The sequence below is a fragment of the Strigops habroptila genome, chromosome 6, assembly GCF_004027225.2.
Source record: "Strigops habroptila isolate Jane chromosome 6, bStrHab1.2.pri, whole genome shotgun sequence".
Lineage (NCBI taxonomy): Eukaryota > Metazoa > Chordata > Aves > Psittaciformes > Psittacidae > Strigops > Strigops habroptila.
Window position 1 is genome coordinate 64372347 of NC_044282.2, and position 18663 is coordinate 64391009.

Below are 18663 nucleotides of genomic sequence, written 5' to 3' on the forward strand. Positions count from 1 at the left end.
ACTCTCCCTTGGCACAAGGTTGATTCTTAATAGCAACTTGAACAGGTTTTTGAGGATCTGACTTATAATGGTGTAAGGACAGTGTTTGAGACAGGCTTGAAGCATGATATGATCATTTTTTCCTACTGCAGAGATCTACACACCTGAAGGCCTTGAACTTTCTTTTTGCTGTATCGACAGAAGGCTTTCAAAATTAAGCAACTATACTGAGCTAGATCTGAATGAAAATCTGACTTTATCAACAGAATTGGCTGTAAGGGCTGCAGAATGGTTGTTTATACTCAGCAGCAGCAGGAGAAAAACATACATTAACATCTAATGATGGAAGAGAAGGGAGACAAACAGGCCAAGCCTCAGTAAAGTCTACACTAGCTTTCTAAACTGGGGGTACACACAGGGAACATTTCCATTTAACTAATCAGAACTCATAAAACAAAAGAGAAACAAAATGCTGCTCTTTTGGTACATAAGAGATCCAAAGTTTTGCAAGTTTTATCCTCTCTAGGATGCAGCTAATGGGAGTGTAAACAACTTCATTTAAGCTCCTAGAATCTAGATGACCCAGATCATGAGACCATGACCTTTCGCATGGACTTAGCCCATTGAGGATAGTCAGCATCTGGCAACACGCTGATGAGAAAGCCAAAAAGCAGCAGACTTACACTGAAACATACCGTGTGACTTTTCTTCCCCTCAAAAAGCCCCAACACACTATTTAATAAACTATTAATAGGAATTTCTGATGTTAAGTTATCAACCCAAAACTCTCTTGGGTAACATTCAGGATGACTGGATAATAAAACAGATTTTTCAATGATGGTGAAATACAACTTACAAAAGCATCTTTCTAATTCGTGAATTTTTTAAAGATAGCCAGGTATATACATTTTTTATTGGTACTTAATAGCATTTTTCAATTAAAATGAGACAGCTCAGTACCTCAGTGCCATGATATTCCTGGAATGCATTTTAATATTTTCAAACATCTGGTTCTTACTGTAAGAATATTTTCAACCACTGTATTACTGGTTTTGCTTAGTTATCTGCAGAAAAATAAAGACCATCTGTGCACAAACAGGCTGTTCCATACCGTTAGCACACATTTCATCACAGACCACAGTGCAGACTACTGGCACTGCAAAAAGCAAACATAAGTTCAATTATTTCAAAATATCACTCCCTTTTTTTCTTTGCATACAAAGATCAAAAGGGTAAGGACAAGAAGACTGCAGTATTTTTGCTTTTATTTTTCTGATTTTAAGCAGGCATTCTCCACCTTAAAAGCAGACTTACGAGACATATCAACACCAAGGAGAGGTCCAGTTCCAGCCTGAAGCAGGGGAAAGGTGCCACAGTCCCAGCCAAGTCATTCAACAGCCGAGAGTGCACACGCTGGCAGGAGTGGGGCCAATGCAGGGCACCACAGCTCCCTGCAACCTGCCTCAGGAAGCCTGCATTTGAACACTACCTTGCACTGCAAGACAAGATACTGCACTTACATTTTGCCTTCTTGAAAGCTGTATTATATGCAGCAATAGAAAATCCACGACCATGCGTCAGATCTGGTGCTGTGCTGAATGGAGAGATGAGCCTAACCACACAAAACTGCTGGTTTAAGACTCAGTTTTGTCATTTTTACTTACAGAATTAGACTCTAGAGCATAAAAATACTACTTCAGACTATACCTTTCATATTTAAATGACATCTATTCAAATCCAATTAGACTTGTAGTATGAGGAACAGATGTTGTTGCTTGTGGTTGGTCCTAATAAGGTATCAGAATATTACAGACCACATCTAAAGCAACAAATTAGGTATGTAATAAAATTAAGTAACAATAGTTGACAACACCTGGATTTTAGAACAAGATCAGAGGATACGCCTGTCAGGACATTCACTCTAACAAGTGAAGAATTTTTAGAAACAGCATTACAGCATCAACCCCTTCATTTTCACCCAACCAGAAGGTTCTTCCTGCCACCTCCTCCCCTTTTTCCGCTCCCCGCACCTTGACTGCATGAGAAAGGACGGTCACAAAGTCAGAAGCTCTCATACTGCATTGCAGTATTAACACCGGACAGAAAACAAACTTGCATACAAGATTTGGACACACTGATCTGATTCAAAGGCAGGAATTTTACCAATAGGGCTATGCTGATGTTTAGAAAGAAGCAAAGCCTGAGTACTATTTCTGAAACAGCATCAAATTAGCATACAGAAAAATACCTTTAAGATGCTATTTTCAGTATCAATTTAACTATACATTTGCAAGCCAGCCCTGGTAATCAAGCACAAGATCCCTACCTGACATACTACGTTTGCCTATAATGCCTCTGCTTTGTTTTCAATAAAAAGACCTTAATGGTTTTCAGCATGCTTTAAATACCTGTCCATGAAGCAGACTTTTCTGACTTAGCTATGTCACAGCAGTTCTACAGACAAGTTCTTAAAAAAGTAAATCAGAACAGCACCAGTTTGATTTCTCTTTGCTGAGGTGTTGTTCATTACTAACATGTGGCTGACAAGACCTTTACAAGGTAGTAATTAAGCTCTTTATGATCACATTAATATTCTTCACTTAGGAAAGACTAATAAGATTCATAACGCTCCCCACAGCTCTCAGTATTCAACACAGCAACAAACAACTTTTTGTAAAAGGTTTTCAAAGCCTGTATCCATTTTATTGAGGAGCAGACTGCTTTACTAAGAGATTAATTTTCTGGCAGTTTAGTAGCTTCTATTCAAGACACAGTATTCCCCTGATTTATTTTTTTTTTTAATATATTTTCTACAGTTATTTTACAGGCAACAGTGCTAGAACACATATAAAAATCTGTAAGGAAAAGTATCTTTTATGATAAAAAAAATTATTTCACTTAACTATTTCACTCTACCATTAACGTTTTAAATACTTTGAAGGCTACTCTCCATCTAACAGCACATGCTTTAATGAATTAAAACACTAACAAACGCCCTGCAATGCTATCGATTGAAAAGGAAAAAGAAAGAAACAATAGGGAAATGAAGCTGCGCCTCCTGCAGCAGCCTGGTTAGGAAGCAAGTAATGAAGTTAATCTAGCATTATCTTATTAGCCTCCGTGACACCAAGCACACTAGAACGCCAGCCGTAAGCATTGCTAGCGTGTTCCTTTCAGTCCAAAGCGGAGACAAAGAGCAGACCGGAGCAGCGCACACACCCCAAGCGAATGCGACCGGTGCCGCAGGGTGTTCCGCCAGCCGCGCCCCGCCGGCCTGACAGGGACTTACTGTCCGCTCCCGGCCCGCCGCGGTACGGCTGCCGCCCCGCACACCCCACACAGCGCCCGGCTGCCGCCCGGGAGGCGGCGCGCCGCGTCCCCAAGCCCGCCCCGTCCCAGCCTCGCGGCCGCTTACATAATGCAGCGGCCGCGGGACCGCCCCGGGCGAGGGCTTTCGGCGGGGACGTAAATAAACAGAGCGGGCGGCAGCCCGCCAAGCCACGCTCACCCGGTGCCGGAGCCACCGCAGCGCCGGCAGCACAATGCCCCCGCCTCACCTCGGGCGCCCCCGGGCCGCGCGGCCGCTCGCTCCCCGCCGCGGCCACCCCCCTCCGGAGGCCACTCGCCCTTCCCGCGGCTGCCCTCGGGGCCGAGCGCCATCCCTGGTCACCACACACCAACCGACACCCGGCGAGCGCGGCGCCGCTCCCGCAGCGCCCTCCCCACACCGGGGCGCGAACCGGCACCCCCCGCCCTAACCCCTCCAGGCCTCCTCAGCGGCATGCACCGACCAACCGCTCCCTGCCACCGCACACCCCCTCCGCGACACCCGGCTCGGCAGCACGAACTGACCTGTCCAAGCGCCGCTCCACGGCTCCCAACCCGTTTGATGCGGGGCTGCCGGAGGCACCGCCCGCGTTCCCTGCCCCTCCTCCCGCGGCCGGGGTCCGCGGCCGCTGCCGCTGCCCAGGGCCGCCTGACAGCGCGGGGGAGGGGAGGGGGCGGCACGGCCGCCAACCGGTTCCAGCTGCCCCCGGCCGCACCGCGGAGGGGCGGGGCGAAGGAAGTAGCCTCACGTAACCTCCCCTTGACGACACACCCCAGCCCGCGCCTTTGTCCCCGCCTCCCCCGCCGCGGCCAATAAGAAGCGAGCACGAAGGGCGGGGCTTTTCCTCGAAAGCCTCGGGCCGGCGCCTGAGGTCGGGGCTAAGGCTCAGGGGGCGGGGCTAAGGCTCAGGGGCGGGGCTAAGGCTCAGGGGGCGGGGCTAAGGCTCAGGGGGCGGGGCTAAGGCTCAGGGGGTGGGGCTAAGGAAAGGCGCGGTGCGTGGAGGGAGCCGCGGCTGAGGGGCTGAGCGGCTGTGGGGGGTTGAGGGGAGGGGGGGGGATCTGGTTTGTGGCCACCTGGCCGCCGCGGAGGTGAGGTTTACCCTCCCGCTTTTCCTCAGCGTTAGGCTCCGGCGGCTCTCCCCCCCATCGCAACCCCAGAATGCCCGCGAGGAGTGTGCCACCGCTCCCCCAGCGCCCTGTTGACACCGGGGCGCGGACCGGCACCCCTTAGGCTCTTACAGGGGCACGCATCAATCGTCCCCTGATACCGCCTCACAGCCCCCACAGGCCGAGCTGGATAGGGGCCTTGCTGAGGTGAGGCGGGCTTCCACTAGCACCGTTTTACCCTGGAGGTTGCCTTACCTCAGGCTGAGTCCCAGCTACCCAGCCTGGGGGCGGGAGGGCTGCGCTGGGGACAGGCAGCCCTGCTTCCTACATGCACCTTTGAGTCTCAGTGGCTCAGATGGGCTGTGAGCTCATGGCATCAGGGGCGTGATGGCTTTTTTTGTGGTACGAAGGGGCAGGCCTGCATGCCTGTCTTGGAAGGGTTTAGTCTCTGTGGATTTGATGGTGGCCAGCTCTCTCCATGTGCATTTTCCTGAGGTGTTGCCTGAGCCGCTGTTCCAGCCCTGCCAGCAGGCTGTGGCCTCAGTCACCTGCTGAAACATGGGGTGGCAGGAGCTGGTGCCCGTGATGCCATACACCTGGGTTGGGGCTCGCAGGAAGCCTCCCTGCTGTCATACAGGCTCTGCCTCTTCCTCTACGCAGGTCCGGTTGCCCATAAGCCCAGCTGCATAAGCAAAAGAGCTGCCATTCGTGGTGCAGCTGAAAACATGTCTTCGTAGCAATGGCACCAAGACAAACTGATGTGGGGATGCCCACACTGGAGTTTTGAAGCTGCAGGCAAAGTTTAAGCATGATATTTGTCTCTGTTTCAGGGTAGCTGAGACCACTGGGTGAAGACCCCAGGGAGATTTGCTGCACTAAAAGGTAGTGTTGCGTTTGGGACTGTGACCTTATGGCCTTCCTGAGACCTGATTTTATGACAAAAATGGTATTCCACTGGAATTTACCCAAAAAGCATTAGCAAATAAAGGGAAACTATTTTCCTCTGTGGTTTTGAGGGAGCTTGTTTTCTCTGTTTTGTAGCAGAGTTACGGAGTTGTGAGAATATGACCAGTCCTTTCACTCTAATAACAAACTTGCATGAATAGTTTGGTAAGTAACTTGCTTCTGCTTTATACAACTTGCGTCAGCTAACAAAGAAGCTGCAGTCTGAGTATGCAGAGAAACCACTTATCCTGTCCTGCGCTGGGAGTTAGCACAGTTATGAGTAGAGCTTTATGCCTTCCTTCCATCTGTCTTTAAATGGAGAGCTATTTTCCATTCATTCGTCCCCTGCAAATCCAGCCATAAGTAATTTGTGACACAGCCCTGGATGTTGTAGGGAAAATAAATGTTAATATCAGATGTTTTACACCAGAAAAGTATGTAATACATCTGAATTGCTGAGGTCTTTATGTAAGCATTGCAGCATGTGACTACCCTGCTTGAAGGAAAAATGGTAGGGGAAGGTATGCACTAAAAGCAAAAGCTGAAAGCAGTTTATTTTGAAGCCAAAAGAACAAGAGGAATTCCTCTGGGTAAGGAGGAGGGAGGGTTAGTGAAAAGTGCTTGTTGGAAAATGAGGATCTTGTTAAACACGGATGTGAACTACTCTAGTTACAAACCCTTAGTAATTAAGTAAACATTAGGAGCCATCACTCCTACAGCTCTAACCAGCAGTGAGCTGAAGGAAAGGGAAGAAGAAACTTTAGAGAAAATACTATTTAGAAGAGTAATTGCCTACTGGTTTTCTCTTGCCTGTTTTTAAGATTTATTAGTTGTAATTTGTTGTAAAGCTGGGATAGAATTGAACACTTTCGAACATGCCGTGGTGTGTTAAATTTTTCCAAAAATGTGATATGGTGCCAGTCATTTTATAAAATTGTACCATTAAATTTTTGTTAAAAACTACAAGTATAACACTTGGTCTCTTTCAGCCCTAGTGTTTATTTCAAAAAATGCCTGTATCTAGTCAAAACTATTAGTGCATTTCCTACAATAATTCATTATAGCTAAAAATTGCAGTTCAGACCCTAAATGGATTTAAGAAATACTCATGTGTTTATTCTCTTAAAGATGTACATCTCCCTGCTTCTTCACTGAGGTAACAGAAGCTAATGTAATCAGCTCAATTGAAATGCTTAGAGAATTCTCTCTCCTTCTAAGTTTATGTGGTTGTTTTCAGCTAAAAGCTGACATTTGGTCAAATCATTTTTAAGTTCTTCAGTTACCTTAAAATAGTGTATATTCACTTGGAAAGAATGTTAATAGGAATTTCTATGCTGCATTAAGAGAAACCGCTGATTCTAAGCAGCATTAATTGGTCATGGCAACTTTCAAGGACTAATTTTTTCTTTAAAGGTAACTTGAGTTTGTCAAATCAGAGATGATGTTCTTCAATGTGTAATTGATAAGACTTTTCAAAGGGAAGAGATTTTGTTTAGCTGCATGATTCCTTTCTCTAAACCATTAATGTTACCATGATTGCATCAGTAGGGCTGAGGCAAGTCTTCTGCTTTCTACTCTGCCTCAACCTGTGAGATCCCCGTCTTGCTTTGCTCTTAAGCCTTTCACTGAAATATAAATTTTAATAACTTAATTCCTGTACATAATTCCATTGCACTCCTTGGTCTTGCTGAATAAACCAAACCCAGCTAATTAAGCATGATGACTAAGCTTGTGCTCAGTGCACAGCAAGTAGGAAAAGGGTGGGATGAAAAATACTGTTATGTCTTGGCTTAACCTGAAAAAAAGTCTACATTTAATTAAGTTTGCCAGTGTCCTTTTTTATTTTCCTCCTCCTTAAGGAGTTGCTTCAATATGGTTGGATCAGATAAGGTCTTACTTTGCCATGACGCAGCAGGCAAGTCTCAGCTACTCCTCGAGATAATATTAAACTGTAGAGTAATTAGAGCACATAGTTGAGTTTATAGAACTCTTCTTAAGCATCTGTCCAAAAAGTTTAGATTGGTGGTCTGCTTTCCTTGTTTACATAGCAACAAAATAAACACGAAGAAAATGGGGTTTTATATCATACAACCTGAGCTGAATTGAGTTGCTGTTTGCAGAAGTCCCAAAGAAATCCAGAAACACAAAGCTACAAGATCTGTTTCAAGTGTGCAAACACAAACTCTGTTTAAACAATGCGTGCATGTGTTGGAGAGCATGTTTTCCCCTTTCCACTATAGTAGTTTAGTAAGAATTATTAGTACTTAGCCAGTACTGTCTGGCAGACTGCTTTGTTCTGGCGATGATACTGTTGTCAATGAAGTTGCTGAGCAGAAGAGAAAGATCTAAAAGATGCCATGTGCATGCAGCCTCCCCAAACACTGTAGAAGCTGCTTTAAAACTGGACCTTGCTCCCATGATGTAGGGTCTGAAGCAGGCAGGGTTGGAGGTGATTTGCACCATAGATGGAATACCAAAGTAGCCTTAAGGCTATAGTAGTTGAGATGTGAAGCCCGGTGGGACATATGCAGCCTGTTGTTTTGTAAATGACAAGAATACTTGCTCAAGCGCTGGAAGCAAGTGGTTGAGGCTAGTGTATAGAATACATTAGCAAACCTATACTAAAAAGGCACTAGGAAATGCCTTTGAGGTTTTATGTCCATTTCTGTAACCAATGTAATATTTTCTTCAGTTGCCAGAATTATACATCCAACCTATAAATCAAGCTTCATTGATACTGTAAGTAGTTAGAAAGTGAACATCAAATTATAGCTGCACTTCCTCCTCCTTCATAGTTTGCGTTATCAGTTCCAGTGAAGTGGTTATACTGACACCAGTGCTCACAGCTGAGGAAAGCTGTGTGTATTCAGATGAATGGTGCTCCTTAGTTTACTGCACTTGGTTTTTCTGCAGTTGTTTCAGCTCTGATGGGTTATTGTGAATAAAAATAGCTGGTAAAATTATGCAAATGAATGCACAGCATTAGGCAGGCAGTATCTCATTAGCTTTTTTTTAATCTTTCTGTAAAATCACTGATTCTTGAAAATACACTTCTGACCATTTCTCTGGCACTGAGAGGATTGCTGTATCATTATCTAATGAGAAATCTGGAATGTACAGGCACTAGGGAAAAGAGATGCAAAGAGACTGGAAGGTATCAAGCAACAATAAAAATTGCAAGACAGTAGAACTGCTGTTAGCCTGGCAAAAGCCTCTCAGTCTCATGGAGAATGATGAGAAAGGATTATTAGAGAAAGGCCTGTTGTGCAATGACATTTTTTCTGTAATGTACACTGTAATACAGTATCATGTATTTTTCTCTGTGGACAAATTAGCAGTCAGGGAGCATAGAAACACAGAGATTAAAGCAAGAATATAAGGCTGTGTTCAAGACTTTTTAAACACCTACAGTGGGAAAGCCTTGAAGGTAAGCAAAAGGTGTGGAGGGAGGGGAATAATGCTACTCTAGATATGCAGTAGCTCAGATTTCTCTTTGACTGGGGGAGATAATTGCCTAATACAAGGACTAGATGCGCTGGTAGCAAATGCAACCACAAGCCAGAAAGGTGGACAAGAGCATCACTAGATATAAAATGACATAAATCTAAAATGAAACCCTTATTTGGCCACTGTTAACAAATATCAAATTTATAATGTGAAAAAGAATAGTTACAGATATTTCATTTTCTCTTGTAGAAAAATCAGTCGTTTTTAAACGCTGTTAATTTTCATGTATAATCTGGCACCAGTGGTAGACAATGTTACATCAGAAAATAAAAAATAAATCCAAAGAACCCCCAAAGCCTAGGTGCTAATATGATATTGCAGAAATAAGATTTGGATTAGGAATGACAGAGAATATAATCTAGTCATGAGGGTGCCTGAGCATGATTTGCTTCTTGATCTAAATTGGTTTATAATTTCTCAAATGAAATGTGTATAAATGTTTAATTGTGAAAGACCTAAATAAAGACCTGAAGTACCACACCATCAAAGCACCACATTTAAATTAGCCAAAGTCATTACACCTAGGGTTACCACAGCAAAACAGGTATCTAATATGAAACTTCCTCGGCTTTTTTTACATAACCAAATCAAGTTATATAGTAAGTATCATGTATATATGTAACTTAAGTTATACAGTAGGTTATATATGTAACTTTTTTGTTCAATTTTTGTGTATGTGGTGTTCTGGGAACTCCTAGCTCTGTCTGCATGCCAATTACAAGTCATTCTCTTCTATTTTTGCAATGGTGGTGGTGTCTCTGAAATCTTGTTTCTGAAATTGTACTCAGGACTCCCCATCCTCCTTTTGCCAGCAGGACCCATTTCACACTATCAGAGATAAGGGTGATCAGCGCATGAGGAACAACAGTGGTTGTGGAATATGACACAGATAATGTTGAATTTTTTCTTTCTTCTTTCGTTTTTTCTTTTTTTCTTTTTTGCCATTTCAACAACAGGAGGAACACCTGCCCTAAGATAAGGACAGATGGGATTTCCTATGACAGCAGGATGTTTGACTCTGGTGTGGTTCAAAATCCCATTTCAAAGGTCATGTTTGTCCTTTAAATAAAATGTGAGGTTCAATTTTATGCTCTGCCAGATAACAATAGTAGTGATGCAAGTGCATCCTTTGGACTCCGCAGGTCAGGGCTAGTGATAATGTGGGGCTTTGGTGTGGTGGTGCCCAGTCTTTCCCCAGGGGGAGGACAGTGGTGCTCCCAGTGCCCATGTGAACACCAAAGGGCCCAACAGAGGCAGAAATAAGCCACTTCTTATTGTCCATTGGAGCTTTCTACTTCCATGCTCAATGTTTTTTGAAGTGTGCCTGTACTGAATATACTTACGTGGAGAAAGTAAGTGGGAGACCTCAAATCCAATAGAGAAAAAAAGTCAGCTTTTCCTGTCCTCTGTTTCTCCTTCATCTGCTGCACATACTGATAATGACAGAGAAACATGTTTTAAGTTTTAGTTATCGACATGAAGTTCTTTAAAAGTACAGACTCCTGTGGGTGACTGATATTTCTTCATTTTTATATTTATTAAATAGGTATCAATTCTGCTGTGGTAACCCAGGGTTTAATGCACTGTTGTTCCTGGGAATGCAGCTGTACCCAGGGACACAATTACTTGTAAGCAAAGCTCAGCCTGAGGAGAAGCTAAGGGTGTCCATGGCCTGAAGCCAGTCTGACATCTGGCTGCAGCATTTTGGCTCTCCTATGCCTGCTCTTGCACTCCCACCTGCCCTTTGTATTCTCTCAGGTCCTTGTTTAACCTTTCACTGAGCTATACTAGCTGTCTGTCAGAAAGTGTGTGGGGGGGGTGTGTTTGTTTCGGGGGTTGGTTTGGTTGGTTTGTTTTGTTTTGTTGTTGGTATTGTTGGTTTTAATTAGATGTTGGGTCCGTGGGCTGAAACAATTCAAAGCCAGGTTGGGTGAATATTAGAGCTGTCCTCACACAAGCAGAGATGGCAGCAGCTAGAAGTGAAATCCTCTCTATCTGCCAGGGAACTGCTTACTGCAACAATGGACTTGTAGAAAAAGCAGCTCAGAGATTTATCACTTGAGGTTTAAAACAGCGACAGCTATTAGTAAAGGGACCTCAAAGAGGACTCCTGTACGAAATAAGAGAACATATCAGTTACTTTACACCTAATCTGTGTAAAGATTACACAGATTCTTGGCTGTCTCGGTCATGCTCAGCCAATAGCTCCTGTAAGCAGAATGTGCCTAATCTGCAAACAGCATTGAAAGTGTCCAAAATGAGACTTTTCCTTTTTTTCTAAGTCTAAGAAAAAACAAAACAAGGAAGTTTTTTGAGCAATTCTGACTCTTATGCTCCTTGCTGGAAGGAAGTAAGCACTCCCATCTCCAAACTTCTGGAGATCCATATAGGCATATGTAACTTTAAGATGGCAACATCCCTTGTTTTACAAACCCAGATTTGCTTGCAAGTAGGTTGTTGCTCCAGCTGAGTCTGACAGATCTCTGCAGTGTCTGTCTCCACATGAAGCTGTTCACAAGTTTGCCATTCACATTTTAGTCAAAGCTTTAAAAATTAAGAGCAACCACTATGAAAATGCAAGATCAGTGATAAAAGACATGCTGTACAGCTGAACAATGCATAGCATTTGTTAACAGCAGTGGAAACTGGTTTATCAGGTTCACCCCAGACATGCAATGGATACATAAACTTTTGAAACAGTACAAAATCTATTGGAGTATGGGCAGGTTTTCTCACGAAAAAGAGTACCGGGACTAATAGTAGCAAAATAAAAGCTGCAAAATCTAGACTGCAAGTGGTGTGAGGTAGTGAGGTATCAAAGCTAGCTTCTTGTTTGGTGTGAATGCCCTTTTCTGTGAATCACAGAGAGGGGCTGAAAATTCCCCCAGCTGCTCTCAACTGTGAGGCCAAAAGAGGTCAAGGTGTGCCAGAGCGTACTGGCCTGATCCCAAGTCTGTGTGCAAGGGCAGCACAGATAAAGCTACAGACAGGCCACAGGCAGCAGAAGTCTGATTAATGAAAATGTGCAGGGCTCTCTTTTATCAGTGCTGGCAGCTGTGCTGGCAGCTCTGCTGGCAAGCTTGCAGCCATGAAGCTCAAGCCACTGTTCACAACCTAGGGAAGCTGCACGTCGCTGGAAAACAACTGCTAAAGGAATAACCCTCCATGCTGACTTGCAACTCTTCCTCTTGGGACTTTACCCTGTGGAGAGGTCAGGTGAAATAATGATTAAAGTAACCCATGGGGAAGGCTCCCAGCAAGGAAGAGCTGTGCTGCAGTCCCAGGCTGAGTTCTGAGGTGCGACCATCAGTCACTTGAAGATTTAAGTTGCATGAGTTACTCTAGAAAACCATTCAGGCAGAAAGTATCTGTTGCACCTTGCATTGCTCCAGGCTGCACAAACTCCTGCAGATTTGGATTTGCAGGAAGGTAGTCGCAGGCTGCTAGCAATTTTGTTAACAATTGTCTTGAGCTAAGACTGTGTTGCATCGGGGCGTGCTGCTCCATAAATAGCACCCACCTACTTCCACAGTGGAAAAGTATTTGCCTTTAAAAACTGTCAGTGTAGTGTAATACAGTGCCAGTTATACACTGTATTACAAAATTTCCGTATCTTTAAAGCACAAATAAATGTCTTAGCATGAAGAGTAAAATGACAGCGCAGGAATCATCTCTTTTAGTGTTAATGGCAAGCCTGTGGGGTTTCCCTGCTCTCTTCTAGAACAAGATAGGGCTATAATTATTTCTGCTGTTTCCTTTCAAAGTATCAATCCACAAATAGTTATCCCTGGAAGTCTGAACCATTTTTTAACGTTATTAAAATAAACCAGAGTTTTAGTACCCTGAAGGCTCAGAACATGAACTGTATTAATGTATATGACACTTCAAAGACTTTTTGGAGACTAAACATTCACCTTTGTTCAGTGGTATTAGAATCAGAGAATGGTTTGGGTTGGCAGGGAGCTTTGAAGAACATAAAATCATAGAATGGTTTGGGTTGGAAAGGACCTTTGAAGATCATCTAGTCCTGCCACGGGTAGGAACACCTTCCACTAGAGCAGGTTGCTCCAAGCCCCGTCCAACCTGGCCTTGAACACTGCCAGGGATGGGGCAGCCACAGCTTCTCTGGGCACCCTGTGCCAGCGCCTCACCCTCTTCATTTTTTACGTCTAATCTAAGTCTACCGTCCTTTAGTTTAAAACCATTACCCTTGTCCTGTCGTTACAGGCCATAGTAAAAAGTCTCTCCATGTCTGCAGTAAGATCTCTTAGATGAATGAATGCTGAGAATCAAAACAACAGAAAAAACTGTGATCTTTCAATGGGTTTCTCTTACTGGGACAGGTCCAGGGACTGTGTGCATGCAATCAAAATCTGCAAAGATTCTCATATGCTGAGTGAAATTAGGAGGCTTTTAGGGAATGGGTGTTAAAAAGGCCCATGTAAAATGCCATTATTTCTACACAGGGATGGAATTACTGGGAAGGTTTTGAATGGAGGAGGCTGATTCTGAGAAGAGGGGACTGCCTTGCCTCAACATACTGCTATCTTTCCAATTCCTTTATCCCATGGATCTCCTGCAAAGGATCCTGAGCCAAGCCAAAGGTCAGGCTGAATTAAATCAAAACAATTGAAAAGACAGTAAACAAACCAGGGTTTGACTTATTAAGAAACACAATTTTTGAGTTGTGCATAGGGATCATCACCTCCGACTGTGGAGCAGACATAAAAGTTTCTTTTTTTCAAACTCTAAAGAACTGAAGGGAATGATTCCATTAAAGCAGGAAAGGAAAAGCAGCAGTCACAAAAAAAAAAAAAAAAAGAGAAGATAAAAATTCCTGGAAAAAATACACAATGGGAAAGGACATAGTTTAAATTCAAAGCAAGAAGAACTGACCTTAGTATGTTGTGGCTATTCAGTCACTTATTTCCTGTTTATTTCTATTTACTTTGTTTTGCAACATGCTTCAGATCTTTAATATTTTCCAATCTAAATAAAGAGTTATGGTTTGTTTTGTCTAATAATTTCACACACAGCAGATGCTTCTGCAAAAATACATATTCAGAAAATCCTTTTTGTTTCAATAAAGAAAGTGTTCTGCAAGCTATTACAGAAACAAAACAAAGATATCGTTTTTCCAACTCATGCAGTTGCACAAAATGACTGCTCTGCTCAGAGATGTTTTGATACTTATTAACTGAGTTAAAACACATAAAAAAAAAAAAAGTGGTTTAAAATTAAATATTACAGACTACAGAGCTAAAAAAATCTGACTGTCAGCATCTCCTTCGCCACTTGTGTGTTTTAAACACTAACTTTATGCTGCAGGCTTTCCCTCTGCAGTGGCACATGAACTTTGCCTCTCCTGTCCCAACTGTGCACCTCATGCCCTAGAACATTAAGATCCTGTTCTGTGCCACTGGTAAAGTAAGAGGGCAAGATGGTGCAGGGCTTTTTCCAGGCCTCAATATGAAAATCCCAACAAGTGGCATTATAAAATAGTATTGAAATTTTTAATACAATAGAATAAAAATAGGAATACAGATAGTGAGTAAATCTTACATCCCTGCAGGTGCTGGGAATCTGGTTTACAAACAGCATAGGACAAGCTCCAGATGGATTTCCCCATGGCCCATGGTGCAGATCACACCTATGGAGAGGCTCTGTCTGCCTCCAATACCGTGGTGTCTTTTAGTTTGCATAACAAACTAACCCAGGTATCTTCCCTTCATAGCCTGGACTGTTACCTCTGTCAGAACACCCAGCAGCGCATGGGGCTGGCATTGAGGACTCCAGCAGATTCCCTTGCAGTGGCTACTCATGCTAATGTATGAGCTGCTCAAGCGCTGCGTAAGACACCTGGTAGGGCAGATGTGGTCTGTTCATGGTCACTAACTCCCTGAATAAAATGTGAGGGTCCCAACACAAATCCCAAAGGCCCCTGCTGCATTGGCAATATAGTCTAAAACTAAAAAACAGATTCAGAATGTACTGGAAAGAAGGAAAATATAAACACACAGCCTAGCCACATAAAACTTGATTTTCTTGGGGGAATTAGGCAAAATAAATTAAGCATGTTAAAAAAGAAAAGGCAAAATTGGTGCTAGCTGAGAAGATATCAAGGAGAGTGACTTGTACAGAGTAACGCTGAGCTCCTGCCGAAACTTTATGCCCTGGGTCACACTGTCACCTTTATTTACCCAGTCACAGATGGGTTACAACCTCAGCCATAACTTTTTGGATAGTGGCTGTATGTAAAAATAGAACCATGGCTTTGCACTGAGAACAGTTTTGCTCATAAGCCCAGGAAGCAGTGAAGCCTTGTGACTCACGGCCATCCTGACTTCATTATCTGCCTATTTATAAACACAAATTAATAGCTGTAATAGCATACTTTGTTTACTCTGCATCTTGGGCTTCATCCTCCAGCCCTTTACTGGATTGTAATCCTCATGTTTGCACGATGGAGGATTATTCATGTGAATAAATTATTAACTGGAAAGCATGTGCTCTCCCGTTAATTTTTCCAGTGTAGTCTCCTACAAGTACTCCATGCAGCTATCCCCAACTCAAGAAGTGATTAGTTATGTGCTAAAGGCGTGATCCAGCATCTGTATTCATCAATGTTGACTTCAATATGCTTTAGTTTAGACTTTAACACTGTGGTCTCCCATCCTCTGAGACCTAGCAGTGACTTCCACATTGAATTCCTCTTTCCTGGAGGACAAGGTTTGGGAACATTGTGGAGACAGTACCTGCAGTTGTCATGGGGTAAAGGACCCTGTCCTCGCCCCAGGTCAGCAAAACCTACAACGCCAACGTAAGTGCTTATGCACTTCAAGTTTAGCATGTTCCTTGTGTTTTTCCTAAGCAGCAACAATTTTCAGGGGGGTCACGCCACCCCATGGCCCGTATTTGTTCACATGGGGGTGGTATTTATCCACAGGCACCCTCCCTCCTTAATACCTCAAGCAGAGCTGACACTGTATTGGAAAGGGGGAGAACAGTGACACATAGGACATCAAAATATGGAGCCATTTGTCTGCTTTCCTAAGTTTTCTGAGGAAGAGTGCTGGGGCAAGTGCTGCAGCCCTCTTCTCCAGGGGAGTCCTGCCATGGGTGCATAACTTACCTGGCAGAAAGCCTGGCCCCATAAAGTATCTTCTGAACCTTTTTTCAGGAACCAATTTAAGGGGCAAAGTCACAGCGTTTCCATCAGCAGTTTCAAATAATTTGATCAATACTGCAGAGAGCTGGTGTCACATGCATAATAACAGAAGGTGTTATGGTGCAGAAGTGTCAGGTGAATATACTCCTTTGATGCTGGGGTTTGACCTGCTCCAACAGCAAAATACAAAGGTTCCTCTTGAGCCCCATGTACCTCACATTGATAAGTTGCATACACTGGGAGCAAAGCCTTTGGCTCTGTCATGCTGCCCATTTCTTTCTCCTCTTCCCTGCAGGGTATCTGCTGTGGCTGTACTGTGCCACACACCTCACTGGGAGCCAACCCCAGCCAAGAGGAGAGCAGCTTCACAAGGGAAGATGTGGAAAGGGAGAGGAAATTAAGGTGATTAAGATGAAATGTGCAGATTATTTGGCACCTGGGGGTCTCTCCAATGTTTATACAGCTTAAAGCAGCTCTTCTTCATCTGTGCTGGGCAATGGCTGGACATTGTCCTGGGAACCAGTTCTAGGTGGCCCTGCTTGAGCAGAGGGGTTGGCCCAGATGACTTCCAGAGGTCCCTTCTCACCTCAATCCCTCCGTGATTGTGTGATCTCAAGAGTTGGCTGGTGCAGGTTTCCCTTTACAGAAGAAAACTCCCAGCTGGTTCATTAAGTCAGAGAAGCAGTGTTTTTCCCATCTGTGCCCACAATGCCAGCAGAGAATGTGTTTAGGAAGTGAGAACATGCAGGAGACATGGAGCTCTGCTTCACCAGCTCTCAGCTTTTATGCAGTGACTTGGAGGAGTGTAGTGGCTCTGGAGAGGTAGAGGAACTAATTCAGGAATAATATCTTCTGGCAAAGATAGAGGAATTAATTTCAGAATTTCAGAATGTGGCTCAGACACCACAAGGATGGGCTACCTCTGGAAAAGCAGGTAGAGCTAAAGGAACATGTCTTTTCCAGGACACAAGAAGGATGCAAGAAATGGCTGTGTCTAAATTTAACACTAGCATAAGCCATGTTATTGGTGGTTAATTTAGAAAATAGAAACAACACATTTCTTTTTAGATCTTAAATCTATTTTCTGATGTTTGAGTGCTTCATATCTGAGCAGGCACACAGATAAACATGAACTGCTTTATGAACAGGAAAGTATTGCTTTTACCGCAATTGCCTGTATTCAAAAGGCAAAAGGAAGTAATTATCATTGTTCACATCAGCCATTGCCTTGCAACTATTGTGTTAAGAGAACAAGTCCTGGGATAATCAGTGTTTTGTAATTGTGTTTTTTCCTTCTGAAGTGTCTAATCTTTGTGTCTTTTATTTCTTGTGGTGTGATCAAGTCTTGCACAAAGGCAGATAAAGTTGGGAAACAGGTGAAGAGTTTGGGAGAGCTGAGAGTTTGGAAGGAGCTATATTTGTCTTTAATCATATTCATATTGCAATGAATAGATATAGCTTTATTATTTTCCCAGAGAAAATGCTACAGTGTATTTTGCACTTCTAAGTTATCTCACATAACAACAATAGTATCTTGGATAAGAATAGCAAAGGAAGCATGGGGTATGAAGGCTGGCTGATAAAGGAAGACCAGAGAGCACAGATAGAGTATTCTTCAAGTGCCACAGATTTTCCTAAGGGACTGGTCTTTTAGTATATGGTTTATAAATATAATCTCCTCCCTGCTTAAGGAGATTGTATTTATACAACCTGTCATAAAAACTGCCAGCAATTTTCTCTAGAGAGGAGGAGGAAGTAGGAAGATGAATGTTAGCATTAGGACTTCAGTTACCAGTGGGAAAGGCTTAGCAAAGACAAAAACATGGGATTTGCTTGCAAATTTGTGGCAGTCAGTCCCAGAGCTGCTGCATAAAGGCATATTCCTTTCGATACTGACAGTAACAGGTACACACGTAAAACCATGAAAATGGTGCTTGATTCTAGGACTCAAGTGTATAGTTAGTAATGCACACCTTCAAATGCCAGGAATTTTCTGGTGCAACGTGGGCAAGCGTTCCATCAGCTGCAGGGAAACTGTGCTGATGGGCAGCTAGGGGAGAACCTCCAAAACATTTGTCCTTTTAATCCCAAGTTCAGCCTATCTGCTTGCCATGGTATTTCTAAGTTTGCTACCTTGGCAGTTATCTTGTTTGATCTCCTCAGTTCTTCCCCATACATCCAAAGCATGAAGTAGCTTTTTCACCTTTAAAATTCACCAGTCAGGAAATAACTGCCATTTTTATTGTCACAGTTTTAAAGCATCAGCACTTCTTTGCCAGTCGAGTGGTACTGACCTGTCCCAAAACAGGAAGCAGATTCTTGCCTAAGTATTGCTGCATAGAAGTTGCTAAGTCAACACCGTTGAGGTCCAGTGGGTGTTAACTTGGCGTGATATTTGTGAGTGATAAGCATCTGGGCACACCTGAAGAGGAGCCTGCAGTGGGTGGCCAGCAATCCTCATGAGAAACCATGCCTTGGTTTCTGGAAGCTGATCAAGAAAAGGTCTGAAACGTTGTCTGCCAGATAACAAAGATGAGTTAGGGACAGGTTTTTTAAGAACCATTATAGGCTCCTCTTGTCCTGAGCTGGAAACTCAGCTGTCCTGAGACTGCAAACTTGGGAAAGACCAC

At 43.5% G+C, this 18663-nt stretch overlaps 1 protein-coding gene and 1 long non-coding RNA gene across 4 annotated transcripts in view; one reads left to right on the forward strand and one right to left on the reverse strand.

The window, feature by feature from the left end:
• Positions 1–4100, reverse strand: part of GPCPD1 (glycerophosphocholine phosphodiesterase 1) — a 44298-nt gene extending 40198 nt beyond the window's left edge. Inside the window, exon 1 of one of the 3 annotated variants that reach the window (XM_030490732.1) lies at positions 3832–4100. Coding sequence is in view for 1 of the 3 variants with exons in the window: in XM_030490731.1 (XP_030346591.1) it covers positions 1500–1553 (54 nt within the window). In the remaining 2 variants the exon portion in view is untranslated. Of the gene's footprint in view, positions 1–1499; positions 2414–3198; positions 3219–3831 lie in introns of those variants that run through there. The other 2 variants (XM_030490734.1, XM_030490731.1) reach the window with 2 other exon arrangements.
• Positions 4101–5098: 998 nt separating this feature from the next.
• Positions 5099–18663, forward strand: part of LOC115609939 — a 31100-nt gene continuing 17535 nt past the window's right edge. Inside the window, exons 1-2 of the long non-coding RNA XR_003992051.1 lie at positions 5099–5295; positions 16329–16435. This is a non-coding gene — a long non-coding RNA (uncharacterized LOC115609939). The remainder of the gene's footprint in view (positions 5296–16328; positions 16436–18663) is intronic.